Genomic DNA, 18,822 nt, shown 5'->3' on the forward strand with positions numbered 1-18,822 from the left:
CACGCGTATCCCTCAGTCCTCAACATCGAAGCTCAGCCCCTTGCCCGCCTTTTTCTTCTCCCTCTTTGTGTTCTTTGCCTTCTTCTCCTTCTCCCTCGCGCGCTCCAGCTCCTTCTTGCGCTTCTTGTCTGAAGCGATTAGGTCTTTGGCTGCTGCTAAGGGGTCGCTCTTTGCCGTGGACGACGAGGAAATGGACACGTCCAACGGCCGCGAGTTGTCCTCATCACCGGCGCTATCGCCTACGATGCGCGGTCGTTTGCGTGGTTGCTGAGATGACGAGCCGGTGGCTATTTGGCCTGCTGTTGATGCTGAGGCTGTTCGGAGAGGCAATGGAGAGTTAGCGTCAGCAACATGGAGAGCTCCAAAGATGCCCGACTGCCTCACCTTGCTCAGCCGCCTCCTTCTCCTGCTCATCCTGCAATCTCCTCTTTGTCTCTCTGACCTCGTCCTCTGTCAAGTGTCTTCCCTCCTTCAGAACAACAACCTGTGCCCCATCCCATTCGTCCGGCGGGTCGTCGTCCTCTTCATCCCCCCCAGCAGCAGCAGCAGCAGCAGCATCGGCGGCAGGTGGGCGCTTCACGACGTCGCCCTTGAATCTCGCCCTTGCCCTTCCCTCCTGCTCCTCACTTCCCTCACCGCCGGGAAAGAGGGCAGCCAACTCTGCCTGCTCCTCGCTGTCGTAATCGCCATTGGCTGTCGGCCTCTTCTGCGAGTACATGCTCCCCACCATTCGACCATCCGCGTCCGCTTTGCTTCCTCCGCTGCTGGACCCTGAGTGGACCTGGGCATGAAGCTTCTGCAGGAAGCCAGGAATCGAGGGAGCAGTATAGCTGACTTTGCCTTTTCCACCTCGACCGCCACCTCTGCTTGAGGACATGGCGATTGGGTTTGGGAGGGATGGGGGTTAGGAAAAGGAGGGAGGGAGACGGGCAAGGCTGCAAGGACGGGGAGCGATCGATTTTGGACCCTGAGACGGAGATGGGGAGGGAGGTGGAGCAACGCGGCTGCTTGGTCTACGAACAAACAGCAATGGTTTGGCGCGGTAATCCGTGCAATGCTCTATGTTGTCTACACAATCAAGAAGACCGACCCTTCCTTTGTCGTCAATCCCACGTTGTGATCTTCTTCCTACCCATCTTTACATCAGCCCGCTTCTGCTTCAACTGCTTCATCTTGCCCTTCTCTCTCTCCGCCAGACGTTGCACCTTTTCACGCTGTTGGGAGCTCGTCTCGCCCACGAGACCGGCCGCAGCTAGGGAGTGGAGATGGTTGCAGAGCTGCTCAGAGGGAGTGAGGCGCGAAGGGGGAGGAGAATGAGGGGAAAGGGACGCGGTGAGCTAAATGAAAGCGGCACAGGGACGATGACTGCAGCGGGAGAAGACTGACCTTGTCGATGGCATTCTCGAGGTTGGCTTCTTGTGAGCGTGACTGCGAGCTTGAGACGAGGAGAGACTGACTCGAGGCAGCGTAGTATGGCTGCGAGCGCGATCAAGACAATCAACATCTTCTCACCTGATGTAGCGGCACGCTACGGCCACTCACCGATTCCTTTGCAGCCCTTCTTGCCACTTCCCTCGGTATCGGTAATGGGAATGGACTCTTTTCCTGTTCATACACCCTGCCTTCTGCCGTAGCTGCGGCTAGACTGAGCCGGACGTTGGCCTTTGTGCTGACCTTGTTGACGTGCTGACCGCCTGCCCCGCTCGACCGGGAGAAGGTGACGTCGAAGACTGACTTGGGGAGGGATTCACGGCTTGATTTGGAGACTCGAAGGCTTGATCGACGGGCGACGAGAGCTGAGGCCCATTCCGATCGGATATGCTGTTCATCCCTGTCGTCATCTAAGTCTCCCGAGGCGGCCTTGCGTGAGGCGTAGTGACGCCGTGGCAGGAGCGGGACGGCGAGTGGTTGAGCTTGATGGTTTGCCCATCTCGATGGCCCCGCTATACATGGCATTGTGATGTACGATGATGTGCCACGGCTAGCCAGTATGCTACTGACCACTGTAGTGACTACTATGGAGGCCCTGTTCACCGTCGCCATTGTCATTTGGCTGTCGTGCGGCGCCAAATGTAGCGCTTGAGAGGGCGAGGAGAGCGAGGCGAGCGGGCGGCGGCGGCTGCTTGGCGCGTTCGGGCCATGCATTGGCCTGCGAGTCGAGCTGGACTGGAGGCGGCGGCAAGGCAACGAGAAGCGACTGACTGCTGCATGCCCGGCCGACCCGCTTCCCAGCCTTTAACTCCTTCCACCACCACAATCACCAGCCAGAGACTAGCCACATCGCCTCATCGCACTCATATACGCTGTGTCTAGCTTACAGCCTTTTCCCCTGATAGCGCTCATTCGAATGCTGTAGCTGGCTTCAAAGCCAGACCTCCATCGACTCGACCCGACCTCATTCGGAATCCGCCTCGTCACCTAGCATTCGCAGCCTGCCCACGCCCTGATGATCAATAGCCTCGATGGTGGGTATTCTTCCCTACGAAGCCATTTCTGCTCGAGCACATCAGCTCATCCACGTCTCTGATCCCCTCTCTCCGCCCACCTCGCACAGCGCTCCTCTCAGAGCGCGGCCTCCTCCAGACGTGCTCCCTCTCACATCTCCGAGACACACGCCTTGGCATCGACCTAGACATCTACCTGCAATCTGTCCTCACCAACCCAGCCTCTTACGAACCTTACGTCGCCGCACTTGGAGGTGCACCTCTTGCTCTAATCACGCACGTAGAGAATGATCTTCGCTACCTAGAGCGATCCCGCATTAAGCCCGTCTTCGTCCTCTCTGGTCTCCCGCCTTCGACAAGGAAGACGCAGAGGCCGAGCTTCATCGATGACGCTCACAAGGCGACGCTGAGGGCGCAGGCATGGGATGCGTATGACGAGGGTGATGTGGGCAAGATGCAGGAGTTGCTGACCAGTAGCAGGAGCACCGACTTCACAGAGGTGGTGCGCAGCGTTCTCAGGGCCTTTAGACATCGAAACGTAGAGTTCATCGTGGCTCCTTACCTTGCTGGTGGGCAGCTGGTGTCACTTGAGCGACACCCAAAAGGCTACATACACTCCTACTACGGGTCCACTTCCCTCTTCCTCTTCCCTAGAGTGGAGAAAGTCATCCTCTCCCTCAACTTTGCGGCTGGGACATTCACCTTTGCAAACAAGAATGCTGTCATGATGGACCTGGGCATTCGTACCGAGGAGTAAGTAGGACGGGGCCACGAGACATGCGAGACAGGTGCTCACCACTGGCCTCCTCACAGGGAGTTCCTCGACGTAGCTCTCCTCGCAGGCTGGGACCACGGCCCCACCTTTCCCCCTTTGATCGACGGCACCCTCGCTCCCCCACCAGCTTCGCGCCCGACAGAGCGGGACCACCTGCCGGTCAATCTGCGTCAAGTCAGCGAAATGGTGCGCTCAAATCGTGCTGGCGGACTTGGCGTCGTGCAGTCCTTCTCGGATCACGCGGGCGTGCGATCGACGCAGTTTCTCGAGTCGTTCTGCAAGTCCAAGGCGATGATCAAGTGCAGTCTGATCCTCAGAGCTGAGGATGGAGCCGTGGTGGCGCTGCCGATGTCAAATGGCGCTATCCAGGGGGCACAGACGCAGGCGCCCACGGTCAATGGCGCCGCAGGTGGAGCTGCTCCCGCCGCCGGAGGAGCCGGCGTCAATGGCACAGGGCCCGCTGCTGGTGCTGCCGGCGCCTCCGCTGCTGCTTCGAGCGATATTCCCTCCGACCTTCATGAAGTATTCTCACACCGCCTCCCGGACGAAGTCTTCCTGCACCTCGCACGCGGCCTGATCTCGCACCACGTCTATACCTGGCTCACCACAGGCTACCTCGCCCACCCTGCACCCCTCGACAACGGCGAGACGATGGAGTATCGTCGTTTCGTCCGTGACAGCCTCACTGAGCTCCCATCCAGCCCAAATTGCATCGCTCTAGCCTTGGCTTGCTCGGCGCTTAACCCTTTCTGGACCTCTCGCAAAGTCAATGCAGTCTACTGGTGGATGCCCACTACTGAGAGGCCCGTCCCGCACGACAGCAAGGAGACGCAGCAGCTCGTGAGCAGGCTGAACCAGTGGAATGTACCCGTTGGCTTTGTCGACGATGAGCTTCGCAACCAGAACTCAAGCACGATTGACATTGCTCTCTGCCTTGGCGCAACGAGGACGGACGAGCTAGGCAAGAGGACGAAGACGCCTAAGCGACCAGGGCAGGGGCATCTGCTCGAGAAGAAGGACGAGATTGTCGCAAACGTCATTTGGAGGATGCTGGAGCTTCGTGGCTTCCTCAACCACGACCACCTGCACACACCCTACGCCCGTGCCCTACACCTGGCCTTGCGAGCATCGCGCCTCAATGACAAGTTGCAAGAACCGCTCTATCTGGCTCTGGAGCTCATCCGATCAGGTGTTCTGCATGCCAATTACTTCCATGCACCAGCTCCCGCCGGTTCTCCTGCTCAAGCGATGGGCGACGTACAAGTCTTCTCTGGCGGGCCCTCCTATGACGAGACCGAAGACGAGAAACGCTACCTCCTGCTCGCGATGCGTTGCCTGTCTCTTATTCCGATGCAATACAGCCCAGACGCATGGACCGCTCCCGTCTCGAGGGAGTTGCTTGTGTTCAGCTCATTCGTCAAGGCTATGGGCCGCTCTATGCGACACCTTGTCGAGACGATTGCCAGCACGATGCTTCTCCGCTCGGACGCGAGGAGAGGGAGGGACGATTACTTGGACATCGCGTTGAGCCTCCCCTTCCAAGGCGATGCAAATACGGGGCTAGGCGTGGTGATCAAATGCTACGTCGAAGCGTTCGTGGCATTCAATGGTCGTCCTCCGACAGAAGAGGAGTGTCAGAGCTCAGAAGAGGTCAAGGAGAGCAAGGAGTCAGTGCTGGGCATGTTGGAGGACACGTTCGGGAACGTCAAGAACGTTCGAGGGGAGCTGCAAAGGGGCTTCCGCTTCTGGGACAGTTTGATGGTGGCCATCAAGCAGCTGGAGGAAAAGCAAGCTGTGCCAAAGGAAGTGGTGAGGGATTTCGAGGGAGCGAGCAAGTGGTTCAGGCCCTTGAGGATTTGATTTGAGCGGAGGAGAGTGGGAGAGGGGCGGAAGCTGCACGGCAAAGGTGAACCACCTGTCAAGAGTGACGGAGATGGTCGTGGAGGCTGTTTATGTGGTCACGTTTACACTCTCACTATTCAATTGCCAACCTCTTCCTCCCACACCAACTCACCTCGTCTTGCCCGCAATCACTTTCGTGCCTCCCACCTCCGTGCGCGGGCGTAGATGAAGGAAGCGTCAGGCGTCTTGGAGCGTCCGTGCGCCAGCAGCGAGCTGCAGGCGGATCTGGACTTGCGCTGGACGCTCCACGCAACTATCCTTCCTTCTTTCCTCTCCATCAGATCCAGCTCTCTCCTCACCTCGCCGCGGCCATCCGGGCCAGGCTCACTCTTCCTTCATCATGGCAGCAATGCCATCCCCACTGTATCGCATACCAGCACTCGAGTCGACTCACTTGGTCCTCTCGCACCTTTCTGGCTCGAAGCTGCACCGTTCCCTGCTTCCCATCTCGGCCATCACCTTAATCCATGCATTGCGAGTCAGCTATGCTACCTGCCAAGTGCAAGGTGGACCACGAAAGATTGGGCTCCTACAGAGCGTTGTTTTGGTATGGATCCTCCTCTTCGGCGGGTGGACGATCATCAACCTGGGTCTGGGCAAGCAGACCCCACTCTTCGATCCGGGCGTACAACTCACAGCGGCCATCTATGGGGCGGTTCACTCGGTAGCTGTCCTGAGTGGCTTGCAGAAGAGGGTCCTCAAGGCGGCTTCAGGGGCGCCTGCCACTTTTGGACTGGGCCTGGATATCTTCTTTCATCTGGTGGATGCTGTTTGTCGCACAGAGGGGATCATCGCCCTCGGCCTCAACCCAGTGAGGGATCACCCTTCACCGCTCACTCCGATCATCACATCGGCGCTCATTGGAGGTGGAGGGCCGCTACTGATCGGTTTGCTAGACCTAGAGAGTGCGAATTGGAAGTTGCAGACTCCTACCTGGCTCAAGAACCCTACCGGGTTGCTCGCCGTGGACATATGGAGCGCTGGTATTGTAGCGCTGGTCTATGATAGCCTGACTTCTTCCTCGACTTCGCCAATCGCGATGCGCCTCTTTCCTGGCGCTGCTCCTACGCTGGCAGCTGCGGGGAGTCGACCATTGCTCGACATCAACGAAGCGCGCCTGGTCGGCTCGCTCCTTCTATTTGCCCTCCTCTCCCTCAACAGGCTGCGCGTCTTCATCACCGCGTCCAAGCCGTTGGCGGCGATGACAGCGAACGGGACACCCAAAAAGGGCAGCAGCAGTGCTTCGAATGGAGCAAAGGGGAGCAAAAATTCAGGGTCGCGCAACTCACCAGGTACGGCAGCCACTGCAGGGAGTGGTTTGTCGACCAAGGTTCTACTCGCAGCAGCCGTCGCCCTGCCTGTGTCATTGCTCTTGGCACAATGGCTTCTGGCAGGTAACGATCTCAAGGATGGAGTGCTGCAAGGGTGGGTAGACGAGGTTGCGGAAGCAATGTAAAGGCGGCAGTGACGGCAACGGCGACGAGAAGCAGATGTAATCAGGAGCAGGCAGGACCGCCTCTCGCCGTGTCGATATCATCAAGTCAAAAGAACGAAGACAGAAGCCAGTGAACAACACTCTGCTACTATGGTGAGATCGTAGCCGTCGCCGTCGCTGCTGCTTGCCATGTGACTGCCCATAGACATCAGAGACTGAGACCACGATGCTGCCTCCCCGCGTACTCTCCCTGCCATGTCTCCCTTCCCTGACTCGCCAGCATCACGGTGAGCCTTGAGCGCAGCTCCTTGACTTTTCTCGAGTCTGCCGACTGACAACCCGTTACCTCGCGACAGCCCACATCTACCCTGCTCCTCCTCCTATCCCATCCAGACGACGAAGTAATGTTCTTCTCTCCCCTCATCCTTTCCCTCCTCTCCTCCTCCCTCCTTCTCCCAGCAAACATCTACGGTCTCTCTGCCAGCTCCGGCTCCTTTGGCTCGCCCTACTACCAAAACGAGACATTGGGCGCGACGAGATCGCGAGAGCTGGTTGAGGCGTACGCGATGTTAGGCGTACCAAGAGAAAATGTGCTCGCATTGGAGGCGGATGGGATGAGGGATGGGATGCGGGAGCGCTGGCGGAGGGAGACGGTGGTGGAGGAGGTCAGCAAGGCCATCGCGGGGACAGAGACTTGGCCGAGGACATTCGACTACATCGTCACTTTCGATCGAGGAGGAGTCTCAGGCCACGCTAATCATCGCAGCGTTGCAGCGGCAGCGGACGCGGTTGGGGCCAGGCTGGGAGGGGGAAGGGTGCTGCGTTTGACCTCTTTGCCGCTCTGGAGCAAGTACGGTGGCTTGCCATACGCGCTGCTCAGACGATTGAAGAGCATAGCATCCCCATCGACTTCTTCGCGTGGATGCTCATTCGCCCTCTCATCACCATGGGAATATCGGAGGGCGGCCAAAGCGATGCAGGCGCACGCGTCTCAGCTGGTTTGGTTCCGCTATGGCTGGTGGGCATTGAGCTCCTATGTCTTTGGCGCTGAGCTCTGTGAGATGTAGCAGCTGCTCTCTGTCATCGTGGAATGCATTGCGATGTCTTGAGGACGCGAATATTGCTTGTGATGCGAAATGATGGTGGGAACTGGTCAAAGTGCGGTCCAGGTCCAGGTCCCAGGGACGACGCGACTCAGGAAATGGCGATGGGCGGAGCGGCGCGAGGCGGGCAGAGCGGGGCGTCGTGAGGGACAAGGCTGATGCAGATGGATCCATCGAGGGCGACTTGCACTCCCCTACCAATCATTCATTTCCTCATCCCTACGCACAAGACAGTTCGCAATTGGCTCGCTGTCTCGCCATCGGCGAGCTACGGTCACATAGCTGCTGCTTTGCATCTCTAGGTAGAGAAGCGGGTGAAAAGTAGGGGAGGACAGGGTAGAGAAGCGCAGCGCAGCGCAGTACACTGCCTGTGTCGTAGTTGCCTTCGTAGTCTCGCCTTCCTCTTTGTCACGCCTCCGAGGATGGCTCCAGGAGCATCGCGCTTCGCATCTCCATCAACATCGTCATTCAAGCCATACCGTCGCAGAGGCTCTTCTTCAAAGCACCCTCGTCACAACAGACACGCTGTCAGCCCACCCAGCTACGTCAATGGTCAGCCCAGCTATCCGGCGACGTCTGCCGGTAGCAATTCGACGCCTCTTGCTCGTCCGAGAACCTCCATCAATGGCAACGGCAAGGCAAGACAGTCGATGGTGAGCGTAGGAACGGGCGTGGATGATGACGAAGAAGAGGAGGGAGCTATTGAGGACTCGGACGGCGAGATCGAGGACGAGGAGAAGCAGGAGGGTCAAACCTCTGAGCCCCTTCAAGATCCCCTTCCTTTAGATGCTGCGCCCACCAGCGCTGCACCTCTTCGAAAAGCCTCCTCTTCTTGCACTCTCTTCGAGCGTCTAGAGCAGCAAAGTCAGCAGGCTCGACCCCCGTCATCATCGCCACCACCACCATCCGCAGAGGCTCACAGCCATCGCCGCAGGGTGGGCGAGAGAATCAACAACATTGATGCTGAAGGTGATGCAGAAGTTGCGAGCCAGCACAGAAGATCTCCGAGGAGGGACAACGAGCCATCGACTTCCAAGTTAGCGAAATCACCACCTCCGGAGCATCGCAGCTCCAGCAGAGTATCACCTCCCCCTCATGACTCGCGTCCTCGCTCTCGCCTTTCCCAGTCTTCCCGACCCCTCAGCCCCCCTCTGATCCTCCCAGCCCATCTGCGCGACCACAAAGACGTCAGCCACCGGTCTGCCAGTCAACGGTCCAGTCTTCCCCTCAAGGACGACTATAAAGCAGTCGATTCGTGGATCCCTGCGGATCGACCTCGCCGTTCCCCTTCTCCGCCGAACCGTCCACCTCTTGAGCATAGACGGGACGAGCGAGATCGTGATCGCGTGCGCAGACATGGAGAAGTCTGGCGAGGAGGACGGTCTCGCAGAGACGAACAAGACGACAACGAGAGAGCCATTCCTTCACGCAGCTATTCCAGGAGCGAGCGCCGCGATGGCGAAGAGCGGGACTCGGGGCGCATCTCCAGGCGATCGGACAGAGACGAAGAAAGGAGACGATTCAGATCTCGATCACGCTCGCGCTCCAGAGACGAACGTGACGACGATCGACGACATCGCCGCTACTCGCGTCGTGACGAGCAACGTGAAGAAGGCTGGCGTAGTGATCGCCGGCGCAGGTCACGCTCGGAGGATGAGAGGCGCAGCGAGCGTAGAGAAAGAGACGAGCCCGCGCGTAGAGCTAGGGGTACTGAGGCAGAATACCCAGAAAGGCATACTGAGTCGATGGAGGTCGACAAGGTCAAGAAGCCTGCATATCATGACCAGCTGCAACGCTCTCAGAACATCGTCGCCCCACCTCATCCTCGAACGGCCGAGATGGAGAGATCCGTACCGCCTCCGCGACCGGATCCCAAGTTAGAGAAAGAGGCTACCATTTCGTCGAAACCTACTGCACGTCCATTGGACGGAAGCTCTATCACGACGGCCAGCGACAGCAGCGCAATGCCAGCCAACATCAATGGCACCCCTCAGTCACCCATGACGACGCCCGCCTCGACAACCTCATCGTCTGCCAAGGGCGGATGGAAGATCATTGGCGACGCAGCAACTGCCGCTCCTCCAGCCAATGCCTTTGTCGGCATACCAACAGGTCCACGCAGCATGAGGACGGCAATGTCAGGCCCTCGATCGACGACATCCGGTGCGATTCCAACGGGACCGAAGGCATTTCAGCACGGCCGCAAATCCTCGCAGTCACATTCGCAGCCTTCCACTCAGCTCTCGTCGTCGCCATCGATGGGCCCCAGGGCCACCTCGCCACCCATGTCTCTGCAGCAGCAATGGACCCCACAACCGGAGACGCCTATGCAAGTCGAGCCAGCCGATCCATCTCCCACCGAGCCACTACCACCCGGCCCGCCTCCGCCGCCGCCTGGTCCACCACCGCCTCGCCCTGCCGCTGTAGAACCAGCAGCGCCGCCTCCCTTGTCCTTCGACCATGTCTTGCTCCCCACCGAGCTATCCCTCGAGCAGCGGAAGCAGGGCTGGCGTCTCTCGTACGATCCAGAGCTGGACAGTGCAAGGAGTAAAGGCAAGAAGGCCATTCGCAAGCAAGCCGACGTGAAGGAAGCCCCTCCTGGCGGCGTCGGCGACCCTCGTCGGCACAAGACGGCTACAGTAGCCCGTCTAGCGCAGAGTCATCGTAAGAAGGCCAAGGACCTGATGACGGTCGTTTGGGAGTGGGATAAGAACTCCACTGGTCCTCGCCCGCCCCCTCCACCTCGGGAGATCGTCGTTACAGGTCTCTCACCTCTGACAACCAACAGACAGCTCCTCGACCGCTTCCGTCTGCTAGGACGAATCGACAAGGCCGAGCTCAAGATGGACCCGCAGACGGGGCAGAGCATGGGTATCTTCTGGCTGCGGTTCGCACACGACTTTGATGAGGACGGCAACCGTCTCGAGTCGACGACGGCGCCGGGTCAGAAGGGCAACGAATGCGCAACGGAGGCTGTCAGGCTAGCGAACGGGGAGCGACTCGGCGCGACAGACAAGATGATCATCCTGACCGATTCGCAGCAGACCAAGTACGTCGAGGCTTTCAAGAAGGAGATGGCCAAACGGGCACCCGTTTCTGCGTCTCCCAAGCCACCTCTTGCCAGCCCCAATCCGGCCGCCGTCGGCGGTTCTGCAAGCGTGCACAGGCTAGCAGCCGCAGCAACACCTCTTCGTTCCTTCCCTCCTACCACCTCAGAAACTGCTCCACAGTCCTCACCTTTGGCCGCGTCTGCTCGCTCTCCTTCCTCTTCTGCTGCAACTCCCCGTGCTGATATCTTCCGACGCCGCGAGGCGCAGGCGCAGGCCAGGTCGGCCATGTACCCTCCTCAGTCTCAGTCTCAGTCTCAGTCTCAGGGGCAAGACGGCGAGGACGCCGATATGGACTCCGGCGAAGAGTTTGGCAACAGACATCGTCTCCTTGCGTCTTCTTCTACGAGGAAAGGAGGCTTCAATCAAGGCGGTAGCATTGGCACTACCGGAGCAGGGGGAGGTCATCGTCGCTCTCGCCTCTCGTCCGGCGACAAGCGTACGGACAATGAGCTCGCCTCGCGAGCACCTGGCGACGTGGACACCGGCAGCAACGACGTCATTGAGCCAACGTGGACCATTCTCTCTCGCCTCCACCACATCGGCACCCCTTACGTCTATGTGTCCCGCTCCACTGTAGGTGATGGGCTCAGCGCTGCTCTCATCCATCGCCATTTTGCCATGTTCTCCCCGCAGAGCGTCTCTGCTGACGAACTTGGGTGGTACGCTGCCTTTGCGGGGCACGATGCGGCAGCGAGATGCGATAAGGTGTTAGCGGGCAAGCCCATCTACGGGTTCAGCGCAAGCTTTGAAGTGAGGCAAGCGCCTAGACTTGAGGATGTGCAGGCAGCAAAGGAGATTGATGCCCCTCGGGCGGGCGCCGCCTCATCGTCGCCATCAAAGTTGTCCAGCACCAATGCAGCTTTCTCTCGTCGCCAGCCCCCAGACTGGCTAGACCCTGCCTCCGCCCTCGAGTGGCATAAACGCCAGACCTTCGCAGACCGCAAAGCCACACGAGGCTGGACTGAGACGGAGCTCATCGAGGAGGCCCGCTCGACGATCCTGCGGGAGCTGGCAGACGGCTTCCTCAAGGATCTCAAGACTCGACTGATCGTGCCGCACGTATCAGACTTCTTGAAGCCAGACGCAGAGGGCGGTCAAGCGCTCAAGAAGGCTGCGGAACAGCATGCGGAAGATATGGCTGCGATGGCGAAGAGGGAGGCCGCCGCGGCTGCTGCAGCTGCGACGAGCGCTTCTACGCCAACCCACGCCGAAGGGCGGACAGAGACTGCGCTGCCTTCGTTCCGCAAGATCAGGAGAGCTACTCCTTCGCCCCCGCCACCTCGTCGCCCGTCGCAGAGCCAGGCTGGTCGCAAGAGCGCTGACAAGTCTTCCTTGCGCAAAGGCGGACAGGCGCTGTCCGATGATGAGAGAGACGATGACGACGACGAAGGCGAGCGGGTCCAAATGACAAAGAGGAAGCCGGGTCAAGCAGCCTCTCCGCATCGACGGCGCTCCACAGCAGAGCGCGTGGGCGACTCGGGCAGCAGCAGCGAGTCAGACGAGAGCGGAGACGAGCACAGTCTGCCAATCAAGAGCTCATCCGCATCAGCGGGGATCGTGCGCGATGCTACTGAGGAAACGGCAGAGACCGCCGAGACTGCTCTTACCACGCCAACGCCTGAGCCATCCCCCGCAGCTGCCGCTGCTACTGCAACAGGCAAGAAGAAGGGAGGCAAGAAGGCGGCAGCTGCGGCAAAGAGCGCAGCCAAGAAGAAGTCTAGCAAGAAGGGCAGTGTCGTTGCAGCTGTGATCGATGAAGACGGCTCGGCAGCGCCGTCTCCAGACGCTCATGTCGAGGATGTCGTCATGGAGGATGCGAGAGAACCGGAAAGCGAAGAGGCGGCCATGGCAAAGCTTACGGCTGCCGCGACGGTCGCTCGATCGAAAAAGGCCAAGTCGTCCAAAAGCAGCTCCGCAGCAGCGGCGCGTCCCCGCAGCCCATCGCCAGACCCATTCGTCGTGGGTGTCGCAGAGGAAGAGGAAGATCTCTACTTCCTCAAGGTTGCTTTGGAACGTCTTTGTGCGGGCGAGAGTGTCACCCCTTCAACTCTTCCTGAGGAGATCGACCAAGACGAGCAAGGCGGCGAGGGGCACGAGGAGGAGGGTGATGGCGACACGTCCTTGCCTAGCGTCCTTGCCCCTCAGCAGCACGTCCACGACTCGGGCAGTGCCCGTACAGAAGGTTTCTACAAGATCCCGCCAGCTCAAAAAGCTCTGCACCTTCCTGATCGCAACAAGGCCATCGCTGACACGACAACAAACGTCACTCTCGCCTCCGCACGAGACAATCGTGCCGACTCGCGCCGCGTCTTGCTGGGCATCGAGCAGCACAAGAAGGACAGCCATGCGGGTGCAGGCGACGATGTTGGTGGCGAGGTGACAGCCGTGGAGAATCACAGCGACATGCTCCTCAAATTCAACCAACTTCGCTCCCGCAAGAAGCAGCTCAAGTTCGCCAAATCCCCCATTCACGACTGGGGGCTCTACGCCATGGAGCCCATCCCAGCAGGAGACATGGTAATCGAGTACGTCGGGGAGCAGGTTCGTCAGCAGGTCGCAGACCATCGTGAACGCCTTTACGAGAAGAGTGGCAATTTCTCCACCTACCTCTTCAGAGTGGACGACGATGTGGTGGTCGACGCGACGCACAAGGGGAACATTGCGAGATTGATGAACCACTGCTGCGTGCCGAACTGCAACGCGAGGATCTTGACCCTAAATGGGCAGAAGAGGATCGTCTTGTACGCCAAGACGACGATCTTGCCCGGCCAAGAGTTGACGTACGACTACAAGTTCCAGGCAACACCTGATGCCGAGGACGCGATTGCTTGTCTCTGTGGCGCCGAAGGATGCCGGCGGTTCTTGTAGGGGCGAGGAGCGGGCAAGGGACGGCGGGAAAAGGGGCAAAGAGGTTGGCACGCTCAGCTACGACTAGACGTTGTTCTCTCTACTGTCATCAAGCCATGATGTTTCTTTGTACAATTGCAATTGACGATGATTTAAGTCCATCAAAGCAGAAGATGAGGCTCACGGCACTCTCGGCCATGAAACAGCCAATACGCTCCTCTTGACGCCAGCCGTACTTTGACTTCTTGTCTCGACTTGTGCTAGACGACCACTCTGAGCGTGAGCAGTATCGTCCTCACTCAAGGCATCCTTGAGCGCCATGACCCCTCCGCCGAGGCCAAAATAGTAGTCCTTGGTTGCAACAAGAGCTACACCGTCCGCCTCTCCTTCGCCGACACCAACGAGTAGTGAGCGCATGGTGGCAACGAGTGACCGTACTACGTCCTGGCGGTACGTCGTCTCGCTCGTCAGGACCAGATTGGCGTATGGCTGCTCCTGAAGCCCTGACCTGTCGTCGAGTCTCAGCCCGTCCCACGGCCCAGCATGGAAGCTGATCTCCACTCCTTTGTTCGTCAGGTCGTTACGGAATTGTGAGAGGAGCTGAGGGTCCAGATCCAGCTCGCCGTTCGGTGGTGGGACTGCCTGGTCGTGTTGATGTCGCGCAAAGTGGTAGGCGAGGAGGAGGTTGGGGAGCGTGACGAGCTGAAGCACCTTTGCATTGTAGTCGCAGAGATGAAGGTAGGTGGCAGAAGGTGCCGCGCTGCCTTGGACTGGAACGTCTTGCTGTATCAGGTGCCGCAGGATATACATCGAAGGTAGAGCGGTACCACATCCAAGCTCAACGATCCTCCCTCTCCATCTTCTCCCCTCCGCCTCTCCTTGACTCATCCCATGCAGCACCCCAACCAAATCGACCGAAGACTCCCACGTCTTCAAGCCTCCCTCATACAAGCCCGGTATCAGATCACTTTCCGTCCCCACCACCGCAGCTGATTCCGCTGCATCGTCTTCTTGGCTCTTTGCTGCTCCCGCTGAAGGATCTGAATCTTGATCATCGTCATCGTGGAGGATCTGAAAGCGGGCGTCAAAGAGGTCTCGACGAGGCAGGTAGATACTGGAGGAGGATGAAGGTGCAGATTCGCCTTCTAGTGGTGGAAGCGGTACTTGCACCCAAGAGTAGGAAATCCGGTCTGGTAATGAGTCGAGCATCTCGTCCAGGTCAAGACGTCTGCTTGGGACCGAGGAGGAAGATGGGAGGTCATTGCCACCAGGTTTGGCGGGGCAGATCTGCAGTTCCGGAGCTGATGGTGGATTCTGTGATGACGAGGTCGAGGCAGATGGATCGCCGCCCATGAGGACGTCATTGTCGAAGTCGTCGCCTGAAGAGGCGAAGTTGAAGCTGAAGGACATGGAATGGGGCGAGGAAGCTATGATTCCGACTCGAGAGTGACAGAGAAGGGGTCTGCGGCAACGGCCTTTGGTCAATGAAATGAAGTCCTGGCCAAGGTGGGAAGAAGCTTTGAAGTTGAGCGCTTCAACTTTTGTGCTGCTTCTCCGCTTCGCGTGGCCCCTTCCGCTCTCTTCATCCAGCATTCGCCTTCTCCCTATACTCAATCGTCGCAAGCATGCCAAGATGGGTAATCATAAGGTGAATATTGCCACACGAATACATGAGTCGACGTGGAATGAGTCAAAATGACAGTAAAAAAGCATCAACTAGGGTAACTAAGCCAATCACATCGCAGTCCGCCACACCCTTAGTGCGAATACTTCTCGCTCGAGTCATCGTGAGCGCCAGGCTGACGCGCATCTCCAACATGCTCGATGTCGTCTCCCTTCGAGTAGCCTCCACGCTCACTCGCAGCGGGAACGCCAACGATACCCACGCCCGGTCCACCAACGAGGTCCTCCTGGTGCACCTTGCCCGCTCCACGAGCTGTAGCCACAGGTCCCTGCTCGAAGTGCGAGCCGCGGTTCTCGTTGCCCATAAAGGTGACCACAATGAGCAGGTAGGCACAGACTACGCCCAACAAGATGCCAGAGACGGTCGCGTAGTCGGGAAGAGTGGGAGAGAGGGGAGGCGTAGCTGCTGGGCAGGTAATGACGCCGTTTGCACCGATGGGGCACTTGGGGTTGCGAATGCGGATGTTGTCTCCACCACGGGTCTCGATTTGGGCAGAGGCTGACGACACCATGTTACCAAGCTGGTAAGCAAGACCAGCCCAGAGGGCACGGAATGCTGCAGGGGAGATTTCCTGCAAGTAGATGGGAATGACACCCCAAGCTCCTTGCACGCAGAACTGGATCCAGAAGGCACCCGCGGCGAGGCCGGAGAAGGTGTTGGGGAGGATCCAAGCAGGGATGAGGCAGCCGCAGACGAAGACGAAGACGACGATGGTGAGGCGACGGCCGAGGTATTGCGAAATGTAGCCAGCAATCAGTCCTCCAGCAATGGCGCCGCAGTTGCCCACAATGGTCGCCTGCGAGGCCTTGAAGCTCGCCGCAGCCTTGGGGAGAAAGGCGAGCTTGACATTCTGGATCATGGTCGGGTAGAGATCCTGGGACGAGTGGCTGAGGAAGTTGAATCCGGTCATGAGGAGAATACCGTAAATGGAAATGAACCAGTGCGTCTTGAGCATGTTCTTGAACTCGATGAGGAAACGCTTCGTCTTGCTCTCCCCGTCGTTGTACTCCTCTGGGTTCTGCTCTCGCTCCAGCTTTGCACGCTTGAAGACATCCGACTCAGGGAGGGCGGCTCGTACGAGTGCGGCAAAGAGGGAGAGACCAGCGCCGAGGTAGAAGAGGATACGCCAGTTCTGGGTTCGCTCCATCCAGGGGCTCAAGTTGACAGAGGCGGCGAGGAGGTAGCCGAAGGCGTAGCCCTGTTGCAAGATACCGGAGAGGAGACCACGGGCTGCTGCGGGCGCATTCTCGAGGGCGGTGGCGGCACTGAGACCCCAGATGCCACCCATGCCGATACCGAAGAGGGATCGTACAGCAAGGAAAGCCCCAAAGGAGTTGCAGAAGCCAGTACCGAGCGAGAGGACGGCAATGATGAGCAAGTTGCCAACGAGGGGCCACTTGCGGCCGTAACGGTCAGAGATGGCACCGAAGATGAGGGCTCCCAGAGAGCGGAAGAGGAGCGTCAAGGTGATGGATGTGGTAATCTGGGTAGGCTCCTTGTCAAAGGCCGTTGCGAGGCGAGAGACATTGAGAGACACGGAGAAGAAGTCCCAGGCGTCCATAGTCCAGGCGATGTAGCCGGAGAAGAACATGAGCGTCTGCATCGTGTTCATCATACCAAGGAGCTTGAAGGGGTTCAAGGGCGCGCCCGCTCGAGCGGCGATACGCTCCTCTAGCGGTGTGAAGACGGGTGAGGGGAGGATTGGTAAGTCAGTTGAGGCCTTGGCGGCATGTCACGGTAGGTGTCGCTTGCTCACCCTTTGTGGGGACCTTGAACAGGCCGCGCGTTGGGTCGATCATGTTGGCTGACTCGCTCTCGATCGATGCTGGGGGGAAAAGGGGATGAGGATGAGGTCGAGGATGCTAGTAGCGTGACACGGCCAAGGAGAGGGAAGGAGCGGCCAAGGTTTGGAGGGCGATGGGGCTAAGTGGTCGATGGGTGGTCAGAGGGCAGTACGTGCGCGGCGGCTACAAGTGGTTGTCGTAATGCGGCTTTATAGAGAAATCAATAGGACCGAGGGCGTGGATGGGGAGAGGCAAGACAGGTGACTAACTGAAGGGCTGGCCGCTTGACGAGTGCGGAGTAACGCAGCGCCTCCCTCCCCTCCTCCCACCTCCTTTTTCCCCAGAGCTGCGTGACGGCTTACCGTGTCCGCGTCCTTGTTGCCGCCCTTGACACCGCTCAGCCGCCCGCGGTTGACGTCCGTCTGCCGACGGCGACGCAGACGCAGGCCCAACTATGTAGCTCCCGCTTACCTTCGGCAGCAATGCCGCCGTTCAAGTGCCGCCTCAACCGCCGACTCGAATGCAAGGCAGCAATGCCGCGACTTCCTGAACGCGTCATGGTCCGACTGACCGACTCGCCTCCTCCCCCTTCTGTCCCCACCGCCAGTCGTCCCCCCCCACGGCTCCCTCTTCGCACCTCGCGTGCAACCAGACGAAGGTATTCGGAGGAGGTCTTCCTTGATGTGAGGCCAGGTCCAAGCACCTGTGCACACTAAGAAGCAAGTCTTTCGACACTTGAACCAGATTGCCGTTCGCCCAGCGGGCCAATCTTGTCGCAGTGATGAGATGAACCACTCGTGTCGCGCGCTGTACGACGTGCGCGTGTGTGGGAAACAGACCAGCTAATTTGCAAGCAGGACGCTGCAGGAGCAAATCGAGCTCATGATCCTGCAGCGTCGCAACCTCGCTCGCTGCTCGATATGGTATTTCGTGCGTCGCTTTCTCGAGCTTCGTGGGCCAGCAGCGTGGGGCACCGCATCGTTGCTGCAAGCGGACGTAAAAAAAGAAGTGATTGCAAAGGGGCGACGCCAGGTCCCGCAGCCCAATTTGAAAAGTCGAGATGTAGTCAAGTGGGATGAAGGAGCGTCAAGCGAAAGCCTCCAACGCAAGGTTCATCCAGGCGACCAACTCAACGCCGGACGCCCCGATCGTGTGACGGCGACCAAGCCACGGAACAGATGGCGCTCAAAGGAAGACCGGTGGCTTCGACGACGCAGGCTGCCGCCGATCAGCCACCTCCTTGATCACCTCACTCTTCAATTCTCACAGCCCTCTCCGCCGGAATCTAGTCCGACTGAGATACAAAGAGTCGATCGCCGCGGCCGGCATCGATCTCATTGAAGCGGCGAACGAGGTCGGTGATAGGTGAGCACCGGGAGGAGCAGGGAGGGAGAAAGATGTTCCAAAGGTTCTGAGGAAGGCTACGTGGGGAGGTCATGGCGCGACGCGTGGCTTGATCGTGGTGGCCGCGTCGAGTCACCACCCTCTGCCTCGGACTCCGTCGTGGATCACCGGGCTTGAGAATGGTTCTAGGTTGCAACGGCAGGTGAAATCGTCGCGACCTCCTATCAAGTCGTCTGCGTAAGTCCGGTCACGAGAGGGTGCGACTATCTCTGAGACAAGGGTCCGGAGCATGCCTCCGTGCTCTTTACGATCGACTGCTTCCCTATGGGCAAAAGGAGGCGAAAGCGACGGAAGCCTGCAGTTGCTGCTGATGAGAGCGAGATTGGCATCCACA

The 18,822-nt window shown here is 59.0% G+C and overlaps 9 protein-coding genes across 9 annotated transcripts; 5 read left to right on the plus strand and 4 right to left on the minus strand.

The window, feature by feature from the left end:
• Positions 1-12: 12 nt before the first annotated feature.
• BDZ90DRAFT_257366 (hypothetical protein) lies at positions 13-877 on the minus strand (the record flags this gene model as incomplete). Its single annotated transcript, XM_025507948.1, has 2 exons — positions 13-314; positions 385-877. 2 exons carry the CDS (start codon positions 875-877, stop codon positions 13-15), a joined length of 795 nt encoding a protein of 264 aa, XP_025364893.1.
• Positions 878-990: 113 nt separating this feature from the next.
• BDZ90DRAFT_8775 (hypothetical protein) lies at positions 991-2,099 on the minus strand. The gene is made up of 4 exons (XM_025509909.1): positions 1,785-2,099; positions 1,543-1,674; positions 1,387-1,476; positions 991-1,277 (listed from the first exon to the last, which is right to left on the minus strand). The coding sequence occupies exons 1-4, from the start codon at positions 1,839-1,841 to the stop codon at positions 1,104-1,106; spliced, it is 453 nt and encodes a 150-aa protein (XP_025364894.1). The 5' UTR covers positions 1,842-2,099; the 3' UTR covers positions 991-1,103.
• Positions 2,100-2,239: 140 nt separating this feature from the next.
• On the plus strand, positions 2,240-5,161 carry BDZ90DRAFT_247864 (hypothetical protein). Its single transcript, XM_025507610.1, has 3 exons — positions 2,240-2,465; positions 2,555-3,197; positions 3,258-5,161. Exons 1-3 carry the CDS (start codon positions 2,447-2,449, stop codon positions 5,077-5,079), a joined length of 2,484 nt encoding a protein of 827 aa, XP_025364895.1. The 5' UTR covers positions 2,240-2,446; the 3' UTR covers positions 5,080-5,161.
• Positions 5,162-5,383: 222 nt separating this feature from the next.
• BDZ90DRAFT_229295 (hypothetical protein) lies at positions 5,384-6,706 on the plus strand. Its single transcript, XM_025505002.1, has one exon. It carries the CDS (start codon positions 5,462-5,464, stop codon positions 6,575-6,577), a length of 1,116 nt encoding a protein of 371 aa, XP_025364896.1. The 5' UTR covers positions 5,384-5,461; the 3' UTR covers positions 6,578-6,706.
• Positions 6,707-6,825: 119 nt separating this feature from the next.
• BDZ90DRAFT_229296 (LmbE-like protein) lies at positions 6,826-7,682 on the plus strand. The gene is made up of 2 exons (XM_025505003.1): positions 6,826-6,843; positions 6,913-7,682. The coding sequence occupies exon 2, from the start codon at positions 6,961-6,963 to the stop codon at positions 7,621-7,623; it is 663 nt and encodes a 220-aa protein (XP_025364897.1). The 5' UTR covers positions 6,826-6,843; positions 6,913-6,960; the 3' UTR covers positions 7,624-7,682.
• Positions 7,683-7,861: 179 nt separating this feature from the next.
• BDZ90DRAFT_229297 (hypothetical protein) lies at positions 7,862-13,781 on the plus strand. Its single transcript, XM_025505004.1, has one exon. It carries the CDS (start codon positions 8,082-8,084, stop codon positions 13,635-13,637), a length of 5,556 nt encoding a protein of 1,851 aa, XP_025364898.1. The 5' UTR covers positions 7,862-8,081; the 3' UTR covers positions 13,638-13,781.
• BDZ90DRAFT_229298 (hypothetical protein) lies at positions 13,722-15,125 on the minus strand. The gene has a single exon (XM_025505005.1). The coding sequence runs from the start codon at positions 15,024-15,026 to the stop codon at positions 13,797-13,799; it is 1,230 nt and encodes a 409-aa protein (XP_025364899.1). The 5' UTR covers positions 15,027-15,125; the 3' UTR covers positions 13,722-13,796.
• Positions 15,126-15,373: 248 nt separating this feature from the next.
• BDZ90DRAFT_216402 (MFS general substrate transporter) lies at positions 15,374-17,099 on the minus strand (the record flags this gene model as incomplete). Its single annotated transcript, XM_025504267.1, has 2 exons — positions 15,374-16,971; positions 17,057-17,099. The coding sequence occupies 2 exons, from the start codon at positions 17,097-17,099 to the stop codon at positions 15,374-15,376; spliced, it is 1,641 nt and encodes a 546-aa protein (XP_025364900.1).
• Positions 17,100-17,883: 784 nt separating this feature from the next.
• On the plus strand, positions 17,884-18,588 carry BDZ90DRAFT_9039 (hypothetical protein). Its single transcript, XM_025509936.1, has one exon. It carries the CDS (start codon positions 17,967-17,969, stop codon positions 18,423-18,425), a length of 459 nt encoding a protein of 152 aa, XP_025364901.1. The 5' UTR covers positions 17,884-17,966; the 3' UTR covers positions 18,426-18,588.
• The last annotated feature ends 234 nt before the right edge of the window (positions 18,589-18,822 follow it).

Source organism: Jaminaea rosea (assembly GCF_003144245.1).
Source record: "Jaminaea rosea strain MCA 5214 unplaced genomic scaffold BDZ90scaffold_1, whole genome shotgun sequence".
NCBI classification, from domain to species: Eukaryota; Fungi; Basidiomycota; class Exobasidiomycetes; order Microstromatales; genus Jaminaea; species Jaminaea rosea.

What these genes read in the sequence shown, in the direction of transcription:
- BDZ90DRAFT_229296 (XM_025505003.1), top strand. Translation starts at nt 6,961, where the DNA reads ATGTTCTTCTCTCCCCTCATCCTTTCCCTCCTCTCCTCCTCCCTCCTT.
- BDZ90DRAFT_229297 (XM_025505004.1), top strand. Translation starts at nt 8,082, where the DNA reads ATGGCTCCAGGAGCATCGCGCTTCGCATCTCCATCAACATCGTCATTC.
- BDZ90DRAFT_247864 (XM_025507610.1), top strand. An exon ending in CTGGGCATTCGTACCGAGGA is followed by an intron (nt 3,198 to 3,257) that starts GTAAGTAGGACG and finishes GCCTCCTCACAG; the next exon opens with GGAGTTCCTCGACGTAGCTC.
- BDZ90DRAFT_8775 (XM_025509909.1), bottom strand. Translation starts at nt 1,841, where the DNA reads ATGACGACAGGGATGAACAGCATATCCGATCGGAATGGGCCTCAGCTC. An exon ending in GGCCTCAGCTCTCGTCGCCC is followed by an intron (nt 1,675 to 1,784) that starts GTCGATCAAGCC and finishes CACGTCAACAAG; the next exon opens with GTCAGCACAAAGGCCAACGT. An exon ending in GAAGGGCTGCAAAGGAATCG is followed by an intron (nt 1,477 to 1,542) that starts GTGAGTGGCCGT and finishes TCGCGCTCGCAG; the next exon opens with CCATACTACGCTGCCTCGAG.
- BDZ90DRAFT_9039 (XM_025509936.1), top strand. Translation starts at nt 17,967, where the DNA reads ATGATCCTGCAGCGTCGCAACCTCGCTCGCTGCTCGATATGGTATTTC.
- BDZ90DRAFT_229295 (XM_025505002.1), top strand. Translation starts at nt 5,462, where the DNA reads ATGGCAGCAATGCCATCCCCACTGTATCGCATACCAGCACTCGAGTCG.
- BDZ90DRAFT_229298 (XM_025505005.1), bottom strand. Translation starts at nt 15,026, where the DNA reads ATGTCCTTCAGCTTCAACTTCGCCTCTTCAGGCGACGACTTCGACAAT.